At 50.8% G+C, this 14,524-nt stretch overlaps 1 protein-coding gene across 1 annotated transcript in view; it reads left to right on the plus strand.

Annotated features, from left to right (window-relative positions):
* Positions 1-2,079: 2,079 nt before the first annotated feature.
* NCAM1 (neural cell adhesion molecule 1) overlaps positions 2,080-14,524 on the plus strand; it is a 33,159-nt gene continuing 20,714 nt past the window's right edge. The window contains exons 1-9 of the mRNA XM_027899676.1: positions 2,080-2,095; positions 3,651-3,725; positions 3,910-4,131; positions 4,880-5,023; positions 5,735-5,872; positions 6,261-6,378; positions 6,864-7,033; positions 7,866-8,008; positions 12,696-12,725. Of these exons, the coding sequence (XP_027755477.1) occupies positions 2,080-2,095; positions 3,651-3,725; positions 3,910-4,131; positions 4,880-5,023; positions 5,735-5,872; positions 6,261-6,378; positions 6,864-7,033; positions 7,866-8,008; positions 12,696-12,725 (1,056 nt within the window). The remainder of the gene's footprint in view (positions 2,096-3,650; positions 3,726-3,909; positions 4,132-4,879; positions 5,024-5,734; positions 5,873-6,260; positions 6,379-6,863; positions 7,034-7,865; positions 8,009-12,695; positions 12,726-14,524) is intronic.

Genomic DNA, 14,524 nt, shown 5'->3' on the forward strand with positions numbered 1-14,524 from the left:
AGCTGAGCTGCTGTTTGCTGCCTCCCCGGCTCCCTATGATCTGATATTCCCCAAAGGTACCAGCCGTCCCCTCCTCCAGTTCCTGGCAGATTTAGGGAGTGGTTCCCATGGCGACGGGGGAGGAATTGGATCTGCAGCCCAGCTGGGATCAATCCCAGCTGCCTCCTCCTCCTCCTCCTCCTGAGCAGTCAGCGTATTTTTAATAAAGTGACCGTGTACAGGAGGCATGTCTTTGTCTTGTTAAGCCTTTGTTGTGTATTAAATCCTGAGGGCTTTCACCGTAATCTGCTGCGCTCACAAGCTTTACAAATCCTGCCCTTAACTCAGAGAGCTCTGGGCATTAGACCCAGGAGATATTTTTTCCCCCCCGATGATTTTTATTTCTGCAATTTAGTGTAATCGGAGAACTGTTGCTGGAAATGAATGAAAATAAAGGTACAGTCTTTGACAAGGGAATACAGGGGATGTACACAGCTGGTTTTGTCCCTGTCGTGCTTTATTTGCCAAAAGGTGCTGCATTTTCCCTGCAGAGAACTCTCATTTATCCACAGACGTAACCCCACGGTAGATTTGCGTTGCTGCAGGTTTGTCCCGAGTGTATGGAGTGTTCCAGGACATTCCCTTGGCATGGGCACGGGCAGATATTCCAGACTCCCTTCCCTCTGCTGCAAGTGGCACGTTATTTACTCCCCAGGTAAACCCTGCTGCATTGGGCTCAGTCTTAGCCCGGCAGGGCACAGCCTCCCTGCCTATTACCCAAATCATGGCTTAATTTGAGCCCCTTTCTTTTGTTGAAATGCAAAACTAATTATATTTAACTACAGATGAACAGGAAGTTGCATTAGCAATTTTTTTTTTTTTCCCCCAAATCAATGGGGAATTATTCAGCATTATTTGGGGGCTGGGGAACTTTGTAACCAGATAAAAGATATGGGGGAGGGCACAGCTATAAAAAGTGTTATTGTGTGATTATGAAGAGGCCTTTTAATGCAGTTATTATGTGATGCTAAAAAGGCCTTTATTGCTTGAAGCTGGAAGCGGAATACAAATGGGCTCCCAGTGTCTATTAAATGAAGAGTGGAAAAAATAGTCTGCGTTTGCCTGAACTGCAGAGCAAAAATACCGATTAAAGAGTGATTAAAGCCCGTGCAGGGCTGGGTTTGTTGGTTTGGTTGTACACCCAGCAGTAAAGTTTAGCGAGCAGGGAGCAATTGTTTGTGTAATTCCAGGCACAGGCACAGCTGGTGGTTCTGATGGACCTGTTTGTCCAGGTTGTGGTGTCAGCAAAGCTCTCTGCTGGGAAGGGCTGGTTGGGACAGTCAGGGCTGGATTCTCCCTGGTGCCAGGTGAGCCTGGTGTGAGTCACTCAGGGGGACATTTCTCCTCAGTGTCCCCGACTGGAGCTGCTGGGCACACAGCTGGGCTCTCCTGTGCCCAGCTCCAGCTCCAGGGATCTGGCTGTTTGTAGGACAGAGCCTCAACACTGCTGGCAAAAACACTGTGAGGACAAAGCCCAGGGCTGGAGCAGCCCCACAGCCTGTCCAGTGTCCTGCACAGACCCTCCATCAGGAGACACAGAAGCCTAAAGATAGCCAGGTAGAATTTTGCTCCTCAGCACGTGTGGCAGAGTGGAAATGTTGAGAGTTTCTGGAGTGTGTTTTGTGCCTTTCATAAGTACCCTTGGTGTGTTTCTGCATAGATGAGCGCTGGGAATTTCCTCTCCTGATGGAAACTGGAGCGAAATAGCACTTGAAACGGCAGTTGGGTTTTGATCTACCTTGGGGTACTTGAGCATCTTGTTCCTGGATTAAATTTAACAGGCTGAAGTGTGGTGTGAAGTAGGTTTGTTAACACTGGCTCTCTGGTTCCTGCTGCTCACCAGGATACAGTTTCTGTCTTTTGGCCATTCCTGGGTTTGCAAAGTGCCTTTCTGGAGTCAGGAATGGCATCAGGAGGTTTTCCTGTGCCTCCCTCCCGTCACTGCTGGAGGGGCTGTGCTGACATACGAGGGGATTGGTGGTGAAGGAATCGCTGCCCCTCTGCACAACCTTTGCAGAAATGCTCTTTCTTAGGCCAGTAATGATGAGGTTTAATGGTAACTTTGCAGCTGGGGGAGCAGAGGGAGCACTGACTGAGTGAGGTATATCCAGGGATGTCCTTCCTTTGCTTCTTTCCAAGACTCCAAAGAGTTTTGCCTCGCTGTGTCCCAGGGGTGGTTTCTAGGTTTCATTCTCTTGAAAATCTGAAATGCACAGAAGGAGCTGAGCCCTTGGAAAAAAATAAGTGAAAGTGTTGGGAGCTGAGCGTTGCCTGGGCTCAGATCTCTTGCCTGGCCCTTTTTGGCTGTAATTACAGTAAGATATTCCCAGGTTGTGTGGTTTCCTCCCGTTCTTTGCATCTGCTGTGGCACAGACATACAGAAAATAAGATGTGAGGTAGAGCCCAGATGCTGAACTGGGGGGTGATGAAAAGTTCAATGCTTTACACAGAGCCTTTTTTTCTCCTTCCTTGCTGTAACAGAGAACACCTGAGAGTGGAATGAAAGGCATTAGTAACCCCAGCCCGTGCCACTGCCTTCCCAGCAGGCAGCAACTCTCACAAGTGCAGGAGAGGGCCAGTGGTGTATTTATATAGTGTAGCATGGCAAAAAAAAAAAAAAAAGGGGGGGGGGTATGAATTTATATTAGATCTCAATTAGCTCAAAGCCATTTCAGCAGTACCCCATGGTTTGATAGCAGTGCTTGCCTGAGGAGAAAGCAAGCTGATGGCTGCTCTGAAAGCCCTGAGAGCAAAGCCAGAAGGGTGGCTCGGACCTTGCCCTGGGACTGTCCTTTGTGGGGCTCCACTGGCTCCCGATAATTGCTTCCAGTGTCCTCGTGGGAAGTGCTGTGTCAGAGTGGCTGTTGGCTGCGGGAATGTGCTCACACCATCCTGATGCTTCTGTCCTTTTCTAATGAGGGCAGGCAGTGCTCCCTCAGCTGTGTGTAGCTGCAGCCCTAATGCCTCACCCCCCATCCATGTTTCCAGAGAACTTTAAGGAATGTTGCCCTTGGCACATACAGCCAGCTTTTAATTTCTCAGGCAGTGCGTGTTCCTTGAAAACCCAGGTGTGGTTGGCAGCTAAAATAACACCTCTGTGGTCTGGAGGTAAAATGAGCTGTTCTGGGAGAGGGATTTTCATGCACTACAGCGTGAAAACACTACAAGGAGGGTTTTGAAAGAAAACCTATTCATTTTGGCGTCCTCAAATTCAACTTGACCTGGGCTTGTTAGGCCACAGATCTGCTGTGGAATTAAGCTATATCTGGAGGAAAGCCAGAATCCAATTACATTTTCTGCCTAATGGGTCATAATTTATGCAATGAAGAAGGCAGGGATGTTGCTGGGGGAAAAGGGCACTGGGCGTGCATGAATTTGCACTGGGCAGGGCTGGGTGTAAATGGACATGGAATGGGGACCTGTGCTGTCCTTTCTCACTTGTTTGGTACCAGTGTAATTCAGGCCAGAAAATGAGTGTTATACTGGACTCTGCTTGGTGAATTCCACTGGGTGAATAAGGGAGCTGTGGGGGTTGGAAGGCCAGCAGAGCTTTTTTGCTGAAGACCACTCCTGTTGGTTAACCATCCCCTGTGTGCTCTGCTCTTTCCCAGCCTCTCTACAAGTGGACATCGTTCCAAGTCAGGGGGAGATCAGCGTTGGAGAGTCCAAGTTCTTCTTATGTCAAGGTGAGCGCTGGCTTAAGGCACGGCTTGCATCTGTGTGGGTTTAACTTGCTGCTGGCAGTGCTTTAAAGGTGGGGGTGCCCTCTGAGTGGGGATATTTGCCAAAGCAGGGCTTGCCCCCTGTCCCAAAGCCGGGGAGTGCAGGGTGGGGCCCAGCCTCACGCTGTGTGTCCCCTCTTGCCCCCAGTGGCGGGGGAGGCCAAGTCCAAGGACATCTCGTGGTTCTCCCCGAACGGCGAGAAGCTGACGCCGAACCAGCAGCGCATCTCGGTGGTGCGGAACGATGACTTCTCCTCCACCCTCACCATCTACAACGCCAACATCGACGACGCCGGCATCTACAAGTGCGTGGTCAGCAGCGCGGACGAGGGCGGCGACTCCGAGGCCACCGTCAACGTCAAGATCTTCCGTAAGGCCGTGGGGCCCTGCCCTGCCCTGCCCTGCCCTGCCCTGCCCCACCCTGTCCTGCCCTGCCCTGCCCTGCCCTGCCCTGCTCTGCCTCGGGGCAGCTGCACGAGCTGGACTTGTCTGCAAAAGGCTGGGCCTAAAGCAGGGGAAGGAGGGTGAAAAAGCGAGGGGGTGTTGAGAAGGCGCAGCCTCCTCCTTCCTGGATTGTGAGGGTTTGGTGGGAACCAGACCCTTGGCCCCGTGGCCAGCACGGCTGCTGCTTCAGTCCTTCAGAAAGGCAGGGCTGGAAGTTCTTCAGGGAGCAAGGGGTGGGTGGAAGGGGAAGATTGTGGCGCTTCCTGAGTGTCCAGAGGGAGCAGCTGTTGTGGGTGGCAGACACGCTGTGGGACAGCTCTGGTGCTGAGTGAGGGGGCCCAGCATGTTTACAATAAGCCATCAGCATGTTGGCCAGCAGAGCCACGAGAGCAGCTTCTCCCCTTCCTGCTGGGAAGCTGAGCAGTTCCAAGGTCACGTTTTGCAGTGTGGGTTATTTAGGGAATGGATTTGGCCCACTGATATTCCTGGGGGGCAGGGCTGGAAAACGGGGGCAGTGCATTCAGTCAGACACACCTTTATCCTCCCCTTGGGAACAAGATGATTTCCAGGGGGTTTGGGGCCCTCTGGGGTTGCATCCCTCAGGCTCGAGTCAGGAGCACAGCTCGAGGTGTGCTGGGAAAGCTGCAGTGACTTTCTCCCTCCCTTGCTTCCAGAAAAGCTGATGTTCAAGAACGCTCCCACCCCCCAGGAATTCAAGGAAGGGGATGATGCTGTGATCGTGTGTGACGTGGTCAGCTCGCTGCCTCCCACCATCATCTGGAAGCACAAAGGCAGGGATGTCATCCTAAAAAAAGATGGTAAGGTCTTGGTGCTCGTCCATTCAGGTGTCCATCTCCCATCAGGGCTCAGATCAGGCTCACACACAAAATAGGAGAGGGGGAGCAATCTGTGCCTGGCACTAGGTTGTAGGATGTGAGTTCAGTTAGTCAAGGTGCTGTGGTTTGGCAGTGGCAGGGCAGCGATCTTCCCACAGAAATGTCCACCAGGCTTTGACTCTGGAATAACCAAGGAGTGCTAAAGAGAAAACAATCAGATAAAATCGTGCCATCAGACAGAAAAGCTGGATGTTGTGACACTCTGCAGCCTTCTTGAGGAAAAGGGGCTAAAAGATCCTTGCAAGAACCTTTCCCTTTCTTTCCCAAAGCTGCAGCCAGCCCTGGCCAGAGAGGCCTCCAAAGCCCCGATTCCAGCTGTGCCTCAGCTGGGTTTGTCACACCTACTCGCTGCAGGCACACAGGTAGTAGGGCAGTAAAGCCTGGAGCACATTGCCTGCTCTAATGACACATAGATGTGTTCCTGTGGATTATCTGAGTGCTCACACTGCACAGCACCAGCACTCAGCTGCTCTCCACAGCCGGGTTCCTCCCTTGGCAATGTCGGTTGCAGCAGCATCTGCCTTTAGTGGTGGGCAGGGAAGTTTCACTCCACCAGAAGGGGCCCAGAGAGGAGCAGAACCTGCAGTGAGCTCTCCTGGGATCCCTGGGTGACCCTCCCTCCTGTCTTTGCAGTGCGGTTCATCGTCCTGTCCAACAACTACCTGCAGATCCGAGGCATCAAGAAGACGGACGAGGGGACGTACAGGTGTGAGGGGAGGATCTTGGCTCGGGGGGAGATCAACTTCAAGGACATCCAGGTCATTGTGAATGGTGAGAGCTCAGAGCAAGGCTGGTGCAGAGCAGGGGGTGAGAACCTCACTGTACGGAGTTCTCACCTGATGGAAACTTAACTGACATGTCCTGTGAGTGAGGAATTGAGCTTGTTGGGACTCACAAGTGCTTTTGTCCACCACAATGGTGTTGTTTTTTTTTTTTTTTGGTGCATCTCCCCACCCTCTGCCCTTTGTTCCCTGTGCTGGTTGCTTTGGAGAGCTCGTGCATCAAACCTGTTGATTGAAACCTGCAGGGGATGGTGGAAGGGTTTGAGTGACTGGTGACATCTGTGGTTATTGCAGAGACGCTCGGGGAGCCTCCCAGGGCTCCCTCTTGCTCAGCCTTCTGTCCTTTCTGACTCAGATGTGGATTTCTTCTCTTCCAGTACCTCCTTCTGTGCGTGCCAGGCAGAGCACTATGAATGCCACTGCCAACCTCAGCCAGTCTGTCACCTTGGCATGTGATGCTGATGGTTTTCCTGAGCCAACCGTGACGTGGACAAAGTAAGATGCTGTGTGCCGTGTCCTTGGGGGGGAGGGTGAGCAGGGGTGATTCCCCAAGGCCTGGAAAACCAGGCTGGAGGGGAAAAAACATCTTGACTGGAATGAAGTGAATGGATTTGGTTCACAAGAGGAGGAGTGGACTGGTGATGGAACTGAAGTCAGATTCTGCTGTGGGTTGACCCTGGTAGGCAGAAGAGTCCCACACAGATGGGGAGGAGAATCAGAACGGTTAAAAAAACTTGTTGGTTGAGATAAAGGCAGTCTAATAGATAAAGCAAAAGCTGTGCATGCAAGCAGAGCAAAGCAAGGGATTCATTCAGTGCTTGCCACTGGCAGGTGTTCAGCCAGGTCAGCTTTGCCTGTGTCCCCTCCCAGCCCTGCATTTCAGTGCCAGGCAGTGCTGCACACATGAGGAACGCTGTTTCTGGGGTTGTGCAGCCTTTGGGTGCTGCTCCCCAAAACACCCACGTGCTTTGTGCCCCCAGGGATGGAGAGCCCGTGGAGGAGGCTGATGATGAGGAGAAATACAGCTTCAACTACGACGGGTCCGAGCTGGTCATCAGGAAGGTGGATAAGAGCGACGAGGCCGAGTACATCTGCATCGCTGAGAACAAGGCAGGGGAGGCAGATGCCACCATCCACCTCAAAGTCTTCGGTAAGCGTGCTCTTACCATCCCCCCTTCCCACTCCAGTGCGTGTTGGCAGCTCACCAGTGCAAGCTGGAAGTAACCTACTTATCCCAGTTAATGCCTGACGGGGCTTATCCAGGGCTGCTGCTTTCCCAGGAATGCTGTGCTCCTCTGCCACCCTGTGTGTGTGTCTGAAACAGCTCCCAGCTCCATCCTGCTCCCCCTCTGAGACGAGAAATCCAACCCTGGGCAGGGGTGTTGTGGTGAGGCTCACGTGCTACCTGAAATAACTTCCAGGCCCAGAGGGCTGAGCCCTGATCCACCCAAAGCTGCTTTAGCACTCCAGTGGGAGTTGCTCTAAGCTGGGCAGGGAAGTGAACTCCACCCCACCCCTGTGTGAATGACCTGAAGCTTGTAGGGATGAATCAGCAGCTTTCCTGCCTTCTATGAATCTGGGAGTGTTAAGGAATATAATTCTCCCTGTCCCATATGCAGCCTCTTGACAAAGCTGCTTAGCAAAAGGCTGATTTGGGGCAGAGAAAGTAGACAGGGAGGTGGAAGATTCAGCTGGTAATCCCAGGGACTGATCATTTGTGCACTGTTAAATGACTTCTACTTCATGTACACCCTCTCCTGGTCCTCTCTTACCAGCCTCAGCTCTAAGCATGAGTGGAAGAGGTTCTAGTTGTGCCAGGAGATGTCTCTTCTCAAACACCACTCTGCTCCTTCCCTGTATGGCAGTGAACTGGTCGCAGTTCCAAAGCCTTTCCCCCAGTGCTGCCTGTCCCAAACACTGCTGCCAGCAGATGAGCTCCATCCCGAGCCCCAAACTCAGTAAGGGTTGCTTTTCCTTCCCAGCCAAACCCAAAATCACCTACGTGGAGAACAAAACAGCCATGGAGCTGGAGGATCAGATCACCCTGACCTGCGAGGCCTCGGGGGACCCCATCCCTTCCATCACCTGGAGAACCTCCAGCCGCAACATCAGCAGCGAGGAGAAGGTACAGCCCCCCTGGCAGGGCCGTGGGATCTCCGTGGGGGGATCAGCACAGCCTGTTGCATGAGCTGCACGTGGATTGCACGTGGACACCCCGTCCCCACAAGGGCCAGCTCCACACCTGGAGCAGTGCTACGGGTGTCCTTTTGGAAAGAGCCACCTCAGTCTGTAGCAGCTGAGGATATGCTTTGTAATTCCTGCTGGAATCACTCGGGCTTTGAGTTAACCTGAGGAGCAGGGGAGCCCAAACCCTCTTCAGAGGAGTTTCCAAAGGGACCTACAGTTGCAGGAAGCTTGTGAAAGGGTTTCTCCCTCCTGTATCCAAGCTGGGAACGAGCACCCTGATGGCAGTGCTGTCCATGCTGCCCCTCATGATGGACCTGGGAGGGTGGCAGGGCTGAGGTGTGGGGTGTCACCTCTCAGAGGTGCAGTGGACCAAAATGAGCCTGTTCATTCCTTCTCGCCCTTCTGTGTTGTACTCTGGTACTGCACATTCCTGAAGCACAAAAGCCTGGCTGCCTTTGTGCTCACCTGTTTTGTTGATCCCATCAGTGCCATTTTGTTCTTGAAAGGCAAAAATAATTAGCAGTTTTTTCTTTTAGAAGAAAGAGTGCTGGTGTTGTTACTGGCTACAATTCCTTTAATTAGACAAGATGAGGATGTGCTGCTTTACTGTAGATGTTTCATAATAGTTGCATAAGTGATCAGCAGGCATAATTTGGAGCTAAAGAAAGCCTAGATAAAAGCTGGAGTGAGGAGCTGTTGCTTATTAATAATCTTCTAATAACAGGATGCTTCAGGGCTCAGCTGCCTTGGCCACGCCGGGGGTTCTGGCTGGGTGTGAAGGCAGCAGGGCACACACTAGGAAAGTCTGGGAGCAACAGAGGTGGCCACTGTCAGTTGTCCCCACAGCTGCCATCCTGCACTGGAGCTCCTAAATGGGCTTTTTTAATTGCCCCCATGATGTCAGCTCTCCCCCACGCTGTTCATGTGTGACTTATTAACAGCGGTGCCAAAGTTTTCCAGCTTCGGTTCTTTCTTAGCATCTTTGGGACTGGGGGGCTGCTGTGAATCCCTGCAATGTTCACAGAGCTTTCCAGCGCCTGCAGAAGCTGCTGGCTTGGCACTGCAGTGTGACTGGGGCACCTGTTTATACAGGAGGAGGTCATTTATTGATGGTCTCTGTCTAGGGGGGTCCTGGGAGGAGCTCAGGGCTGCAGAGCTGCTGGCTCTGGAGTTTGGGTCCCAGCCATGGAAAGAGCTTTGTCAGGGAAGAGGGTACAAAAGCCAAACCAAGTCTCAAGGGGTAGAAGAGCCTGTTTGCAGAGCCCAGTGAAACCCTCAAGAGCTCAGTGGCAAAACTGCTAACTCATTTTTGCTGATTTTTGAGACTCATATATCCTGCTTGATGCTGTTGGTGAGCAACAGTACAGGAAATGCTGGTTCTCTGATGCCTTCTGATACAGTCGGGGGGAAAATCCAAGGTTTGAGGTACAGCCACCTGTCTCATGTACTGGTTCAAACCTTCAGGGCAAACATCTTTTGATCATGTACCATCCACTTTCTAGGCTGGGTTATTTTATTTGGAGTGTGTGTGTGTGTTTTGTTTTGGGTTTGTCTTACGCTTTTCCCCTTCTCTCTCTTGTGCTGGAGGTTTAGGTGAATGGTGCAAACACCCAGAAAACCCTCAGGTCAGAACAGCTCTGATTAACATTCTGCTAAATGTACAGCCAAATTCCTATATTCAGGTTACTCTGCCCTTGCTGTCTCTGGGACAGCACAGGGAAATGGATGCTCTTTGATGCAGCACAGACAACACTATTTTTAGTTATGAAGCCCTACTTCTGAATATTCTTCAGGTGCTTTGGATGCTTCTGTCTTGCTTCATGTTGTTTGCTCTTGTGATCATACTTCAGTCTAGATTTTTAGAGGTGCCTTAACTCCCATTAACATTCTGTACTTCAGAAAGAAACCTTCCCAAATCTCCAGATAAGCAAGAAAACCACCCTCTCTGGCTTAGAGGGTTTTTCCCCTTTTAGTCTTTGTCCAAAACCAGGGACAGTGACGTGTGGCTGTGCCTGCCCAGCATGGCACCACCCCTGGGACAATCTAAGCTGGCAGCTTGCAGCCTCCTGCTCTGCAGAGAGTGCAAAGAAACTAATAATAATGATAAAATAAATGAAGCATTAGCTCACCTGTGGCTTGCTTTGGTTGTGAAGGTGGGATCATGCTGCTAGGGAGAAATGTTTGCCTTGCCAGCGTGGGGTTCCTGTGTCACTGCTGCAGGGCACGGGCCTGGGGCCAGCAGGGATGGTTGGGAGTGGTTTGGCTTCCTCTGCCCCTCAGTGCCTGCTGCTGTGCCCCTGCAGGCAGCAGAGCTGTGGGTGAGCCCAGGGGAAAGCTGAGCAGCTCCCTCCTCTCCTCCTGTGCTTTTCAGCCCCTGGAAGAGCCACGTTTCTCTCCCTGCTCTGGCACAAAACTGGCTGTGACTCAGGAAGAAAGTCTTGGTGTGCTGTCAGTGGTGCAACAAGTTTTACAGTTGTAGAGCAGGCTGTCAGATTTTTGGCTGACACAGTCCCTGGCTGTGCACACACTCCAGGGAGCAGTTGTGGAGCCAGTCCTGGGTTTCTTACCCAGCAGGGCAGCTCAGTGTGTGGGCATGGGAGGGGAGCAGGGGAGGATTTTGTGCAGACACAGGAGGTGTGTGTGCAGTTCAGGATCTCATTCCCTTGCACAGCTCACACCAGGTCAAATTACCAGTGAAGTGATTAAAAAAAAATAAACCCTAAAAGGAAAATTGAGTGAGCTAGAGGAGAGTCAGATACTCTGATGATGCAAGTGAGCATTGCTGCAACACCTTCAGCCAAGAGCTCCGAGATGGGATGCAGCACACTTAACATCTCAAATTTAACTTAATGGAAACTTCATTTCCTGATTGGATTTGGTTTTTTTTTTTCTCCTAAGTGGGCAATATACCTTGAATACAACTCCCTGCCTCGAATTTGTGTTGTGCTTTGCATCTCAGGAGATGTTCATGGGACTGTCTGTGGATTTAATGATCCAGGGAGCCAATTACATTGGCACTTCCCAGGAACTGCTTTGTAATGAGGATTCTCATTTAACAACTTGCTTCCAGAGGGAAGGGGAGATGCAGGAGGCTCTTAATTCCCCCCCTCATTCCCTGCATGGTGCTGAGTACAGCTTGTGTGTCTGTCTTGGTGAGGGACTGCCAGTCTGGAACTCTCCAGACTGGAGAATTTGCTTCTGCCTCTTTCCCCACGTCCCTGAGAGCCACTGCAGAGGAACAGCCAACTCTGGGCTGTGGGAACAGGCTTTTTTCCTTCTTCATGTCCCTTTAGGTTGGCAGGTACTGAACACCAGAGGATCAAAAGAATCCCCCTGTGCTGACACTGTAGGAACCCAGGGAACAGGACTGGAAGGGGACTCACAGAGTGGCTAGGACAGCAAGAAGGGATTGTTCTGGGTTATCAGCCTGCCTATTCAGCTTTCAAGGACCTTGTGCACAACAGGATATATTTACACAGGTTTTGGGAGTGTCCTACCCTGTGCAGGTGCTGGGGAGCTTCACCTCAGGCTTCTAGTCACAAGCAAATGCTTTGCTTTCATCCAAGACATTGTAGGACGAGGCTGTCTGTCCCATCTGTTAATATTTAAGTCTCACAATGTTCACTAGAAGCCCTGTGGAGACAATGCTGTGTTTTTCAGTCTCATCTCCTGAGCCTCCATCTCCATCCCTGTCACTCGTGTGTGCGCTGTGACATCCACACTTGTGCCTCACACCCAGTGGTGCCATCGTGGCTGTGACATTGGCAGGTGATTTTGGGCTCCTGAACTCCAGTGGATCAAGTTATGATTGATACAGAGTCCAGAAGATATTTGAAATGTAAATTATAGGGGAGGGGAAAATGGAACCCAGCAACTCTGGTCTTTCTGAACCACGGTGAACATGGTCCACGCTGCTGGTGGCTTTCTCTGAATGGGAAATATCTGCTTGAAATCTCTGTTTTAATGTAAGGTTTGTGCATGTTTCACTGCTGGGGGGTTGACCCAAGCCCAGGAAGGGCTGGGTGCGATCAGCTGGGGGCACCAGGTCCTGCTGTGCCTTGTGCAGGGTGTCCCACTGGGTTGTCCCAGTGCTCTGCAGCTCGAGGTCTCCTCCTCCTGGCACAGAATGCATGGAAATACAGCTCCAAGCGCATGAGCACATTCATGAGCGTCAATTCATCGGTGTGTGTGGGTGGCAAACAAACCAGGGTGAGGAAACCAGTTGTGGGACTCCCCTGTGCAGCTGAGTGGCCCAGGTGAGCAGAGGCACCTGCCCAGCACCTGGCACAGGTGTGTGGAGAGGCTGAGACGTGGCAAGGGAAACGAGGCAGGGGGTGTGTGCCAACAGGAGCAGTTTGGGGTGCCAGTGGCCTCTGGTTGGCACCCCCAGGGCCAGTCTGTAGGATGTGGAATTCTGAACGCCACCCTCGGCTGAGGCTCTGGTGGGAAATAAATGCGAGGTGTGATCACCCCCCACACAGGAGAGATGTGCACCTTGGAGCCTGCATGTGCACAGAGCACAATGTGCTGCAAACACTGATGCCTGAAAGCAACCTTTGATAAACTCTTACTGCTTTTTTTCTGTTGTTGTTGTTGTTGTTGTGTTCTATATCTGTCCTCTCCAGGCTTCGTGGACCCGGCCCGAGAAACAAGAGGTATAAGATTACCAGACCTTTAGCAAACTTCTTAGGTGTTCTTTTTGTGTTTTTTTTTTTTTTTTTTTTGGTTTTGGTTTCTCTTTAAGCATTTTACAGATTAACAAACCTCTAGTCCAGTAACCACGCCCACTAAACGAGCATTAATCCGAGCGAGTTAAACACCAGCACGTGAGAGAAAGAGCTTCTAGAGTTAGAAGTTGCTTGGCATATGTAGTGCTGCGTTTTCAGATGAGCAAACTGGCTGTGTTGGGAGTGAGTAACCCTGTCACTTCAAAAGGAAAAAAAAAAAAAAAGGCAATTAAAAGTAAAAGCAGAGGTAAAATCTGACAGATCCTGCTCTCCCCCTGCTGCCAGTGGGAATTGTGCCTCTCTTAGAGATTGAAGATTACCAACAACATGCTCTGGGGAAGGATTTTTTCCCCCCAAGACAATTCTCTGCTCCAGCCAACTCACCTATTTGCTCATGGTTACTCCTAAAGCTTGATCTTCTCTTTAAAGGACAACTGCATCATGTTCCATTTCCAAATCAATGCAGATAAAGCTTGCAGGAGGTGTATTTCTCCAGAAAATGCTCCAAATCGCTCAATTGTTATTTGTGGTTGATTTGCAAGGGGCAGTGAGGGGGTAGGATAATGCAGTCACTGGGGTTGGTGCAAGTGGGGTTTGTTGCTTTTATTTTCACATTCAGTGCTGTGCTGTAAAAATATAATAATAATAATAATAATGAGAATAACCTACCTTTATGTGCACCTGATTTGTAACACTTGCTTCAAAATGGACCAGAAAGTTTGTTTCCAAGCAAACAATAGGGGTCAGGTAGAGAAAAAAATTAACTATCAGACCTTGGGGGGGGGGGGGGCTCATATTTGTATTTTTAGGATCAACTTTGTGGAGGTACCCTGATTTTTTTTAAAACTACTTTTAAGCCATCTTAAACTGCAGAGACTGGGTGTGACCTAAACCTGTAATTTAAACACCACCCACCCATGTTTCATGTGGGGCTTGAGAAGACCCTGCCTGTTCTTCCTCCAGAGTAATCTGTTGGAACAGATGTCTCGTGGCAAGTGAAGGCTCCAGATATTCAGGCCAGTTTGCATTGAAGAATTTGGAATCTGAGTAGTTGCATCTCTTCAGGACTCACGTTAATTCCTGTGACAGTTGTCTCTGTCCCCCAGTGTTTTCTCTGGGCTCTCTCTCTCTCTCTCCAGCTTTTGATTAATAAGAGCACTAACACTAATAAGCTTTGCTGCCTCTGTGTCTTGAAACATCCAGGTGTGGGGTTTGGTGAGAATGTTGAAGATTTATCACTGCAGCTCGTGCAGGATATATCCTTAAAATTGCCTTTAAATTGCCATTAAATTCTGGCAGTGTGTTCCAGCAGCAGGAATTCCAGGCTGGGGAAGTGCAGGGAGCACTTGGCATCAAGGGTGAGGAAGGGAAGGTGAGGGAGTCCCTCACAGCAGCACAGCCCCAGTGACACCACAGCCCACTGGGAGTCAAATATTGAGGGGTGCAGCTGGGTCTGGGTTAGGGCAGTGCAAGCACAGAGCCAGGAGAGACCCCTCATCCCCCTTCCCTGGATTTTGTACCTGTGGGCAGGATTTCCAGGGGTTCTGTGGAGGAGGAGAAGGTAGGACTGTGTGGAATTTAGTCAGGGATACTTGTTTGTGAAAGGACTGAAAACTGCAGCAGGTGGAAGGGAAGGGGGATACAAGCATTTTATTTGCCTCTCCTGTTCCCCTTTGGCACTGGAATATTGGGATCTGGGCAGTAACTGGCACTGTAGAGACCATCAC

Source organism: Empidonax traillii, unplaced genomic scaffold (genome assembly GCF_003031625.1).
Source record: "Empidonax traillii isolate 1590-97213 ecotype Southwest subspecies unplaced genomic scaffold, ASM303162v1 scaffold683:size364172, whole genome shotgun sequence".
NCBI lineage: Eukaryota > Metazoa > Chordata > Aves > Passeriformes > Tyrannidae > Empidonax > Empidonax traillii.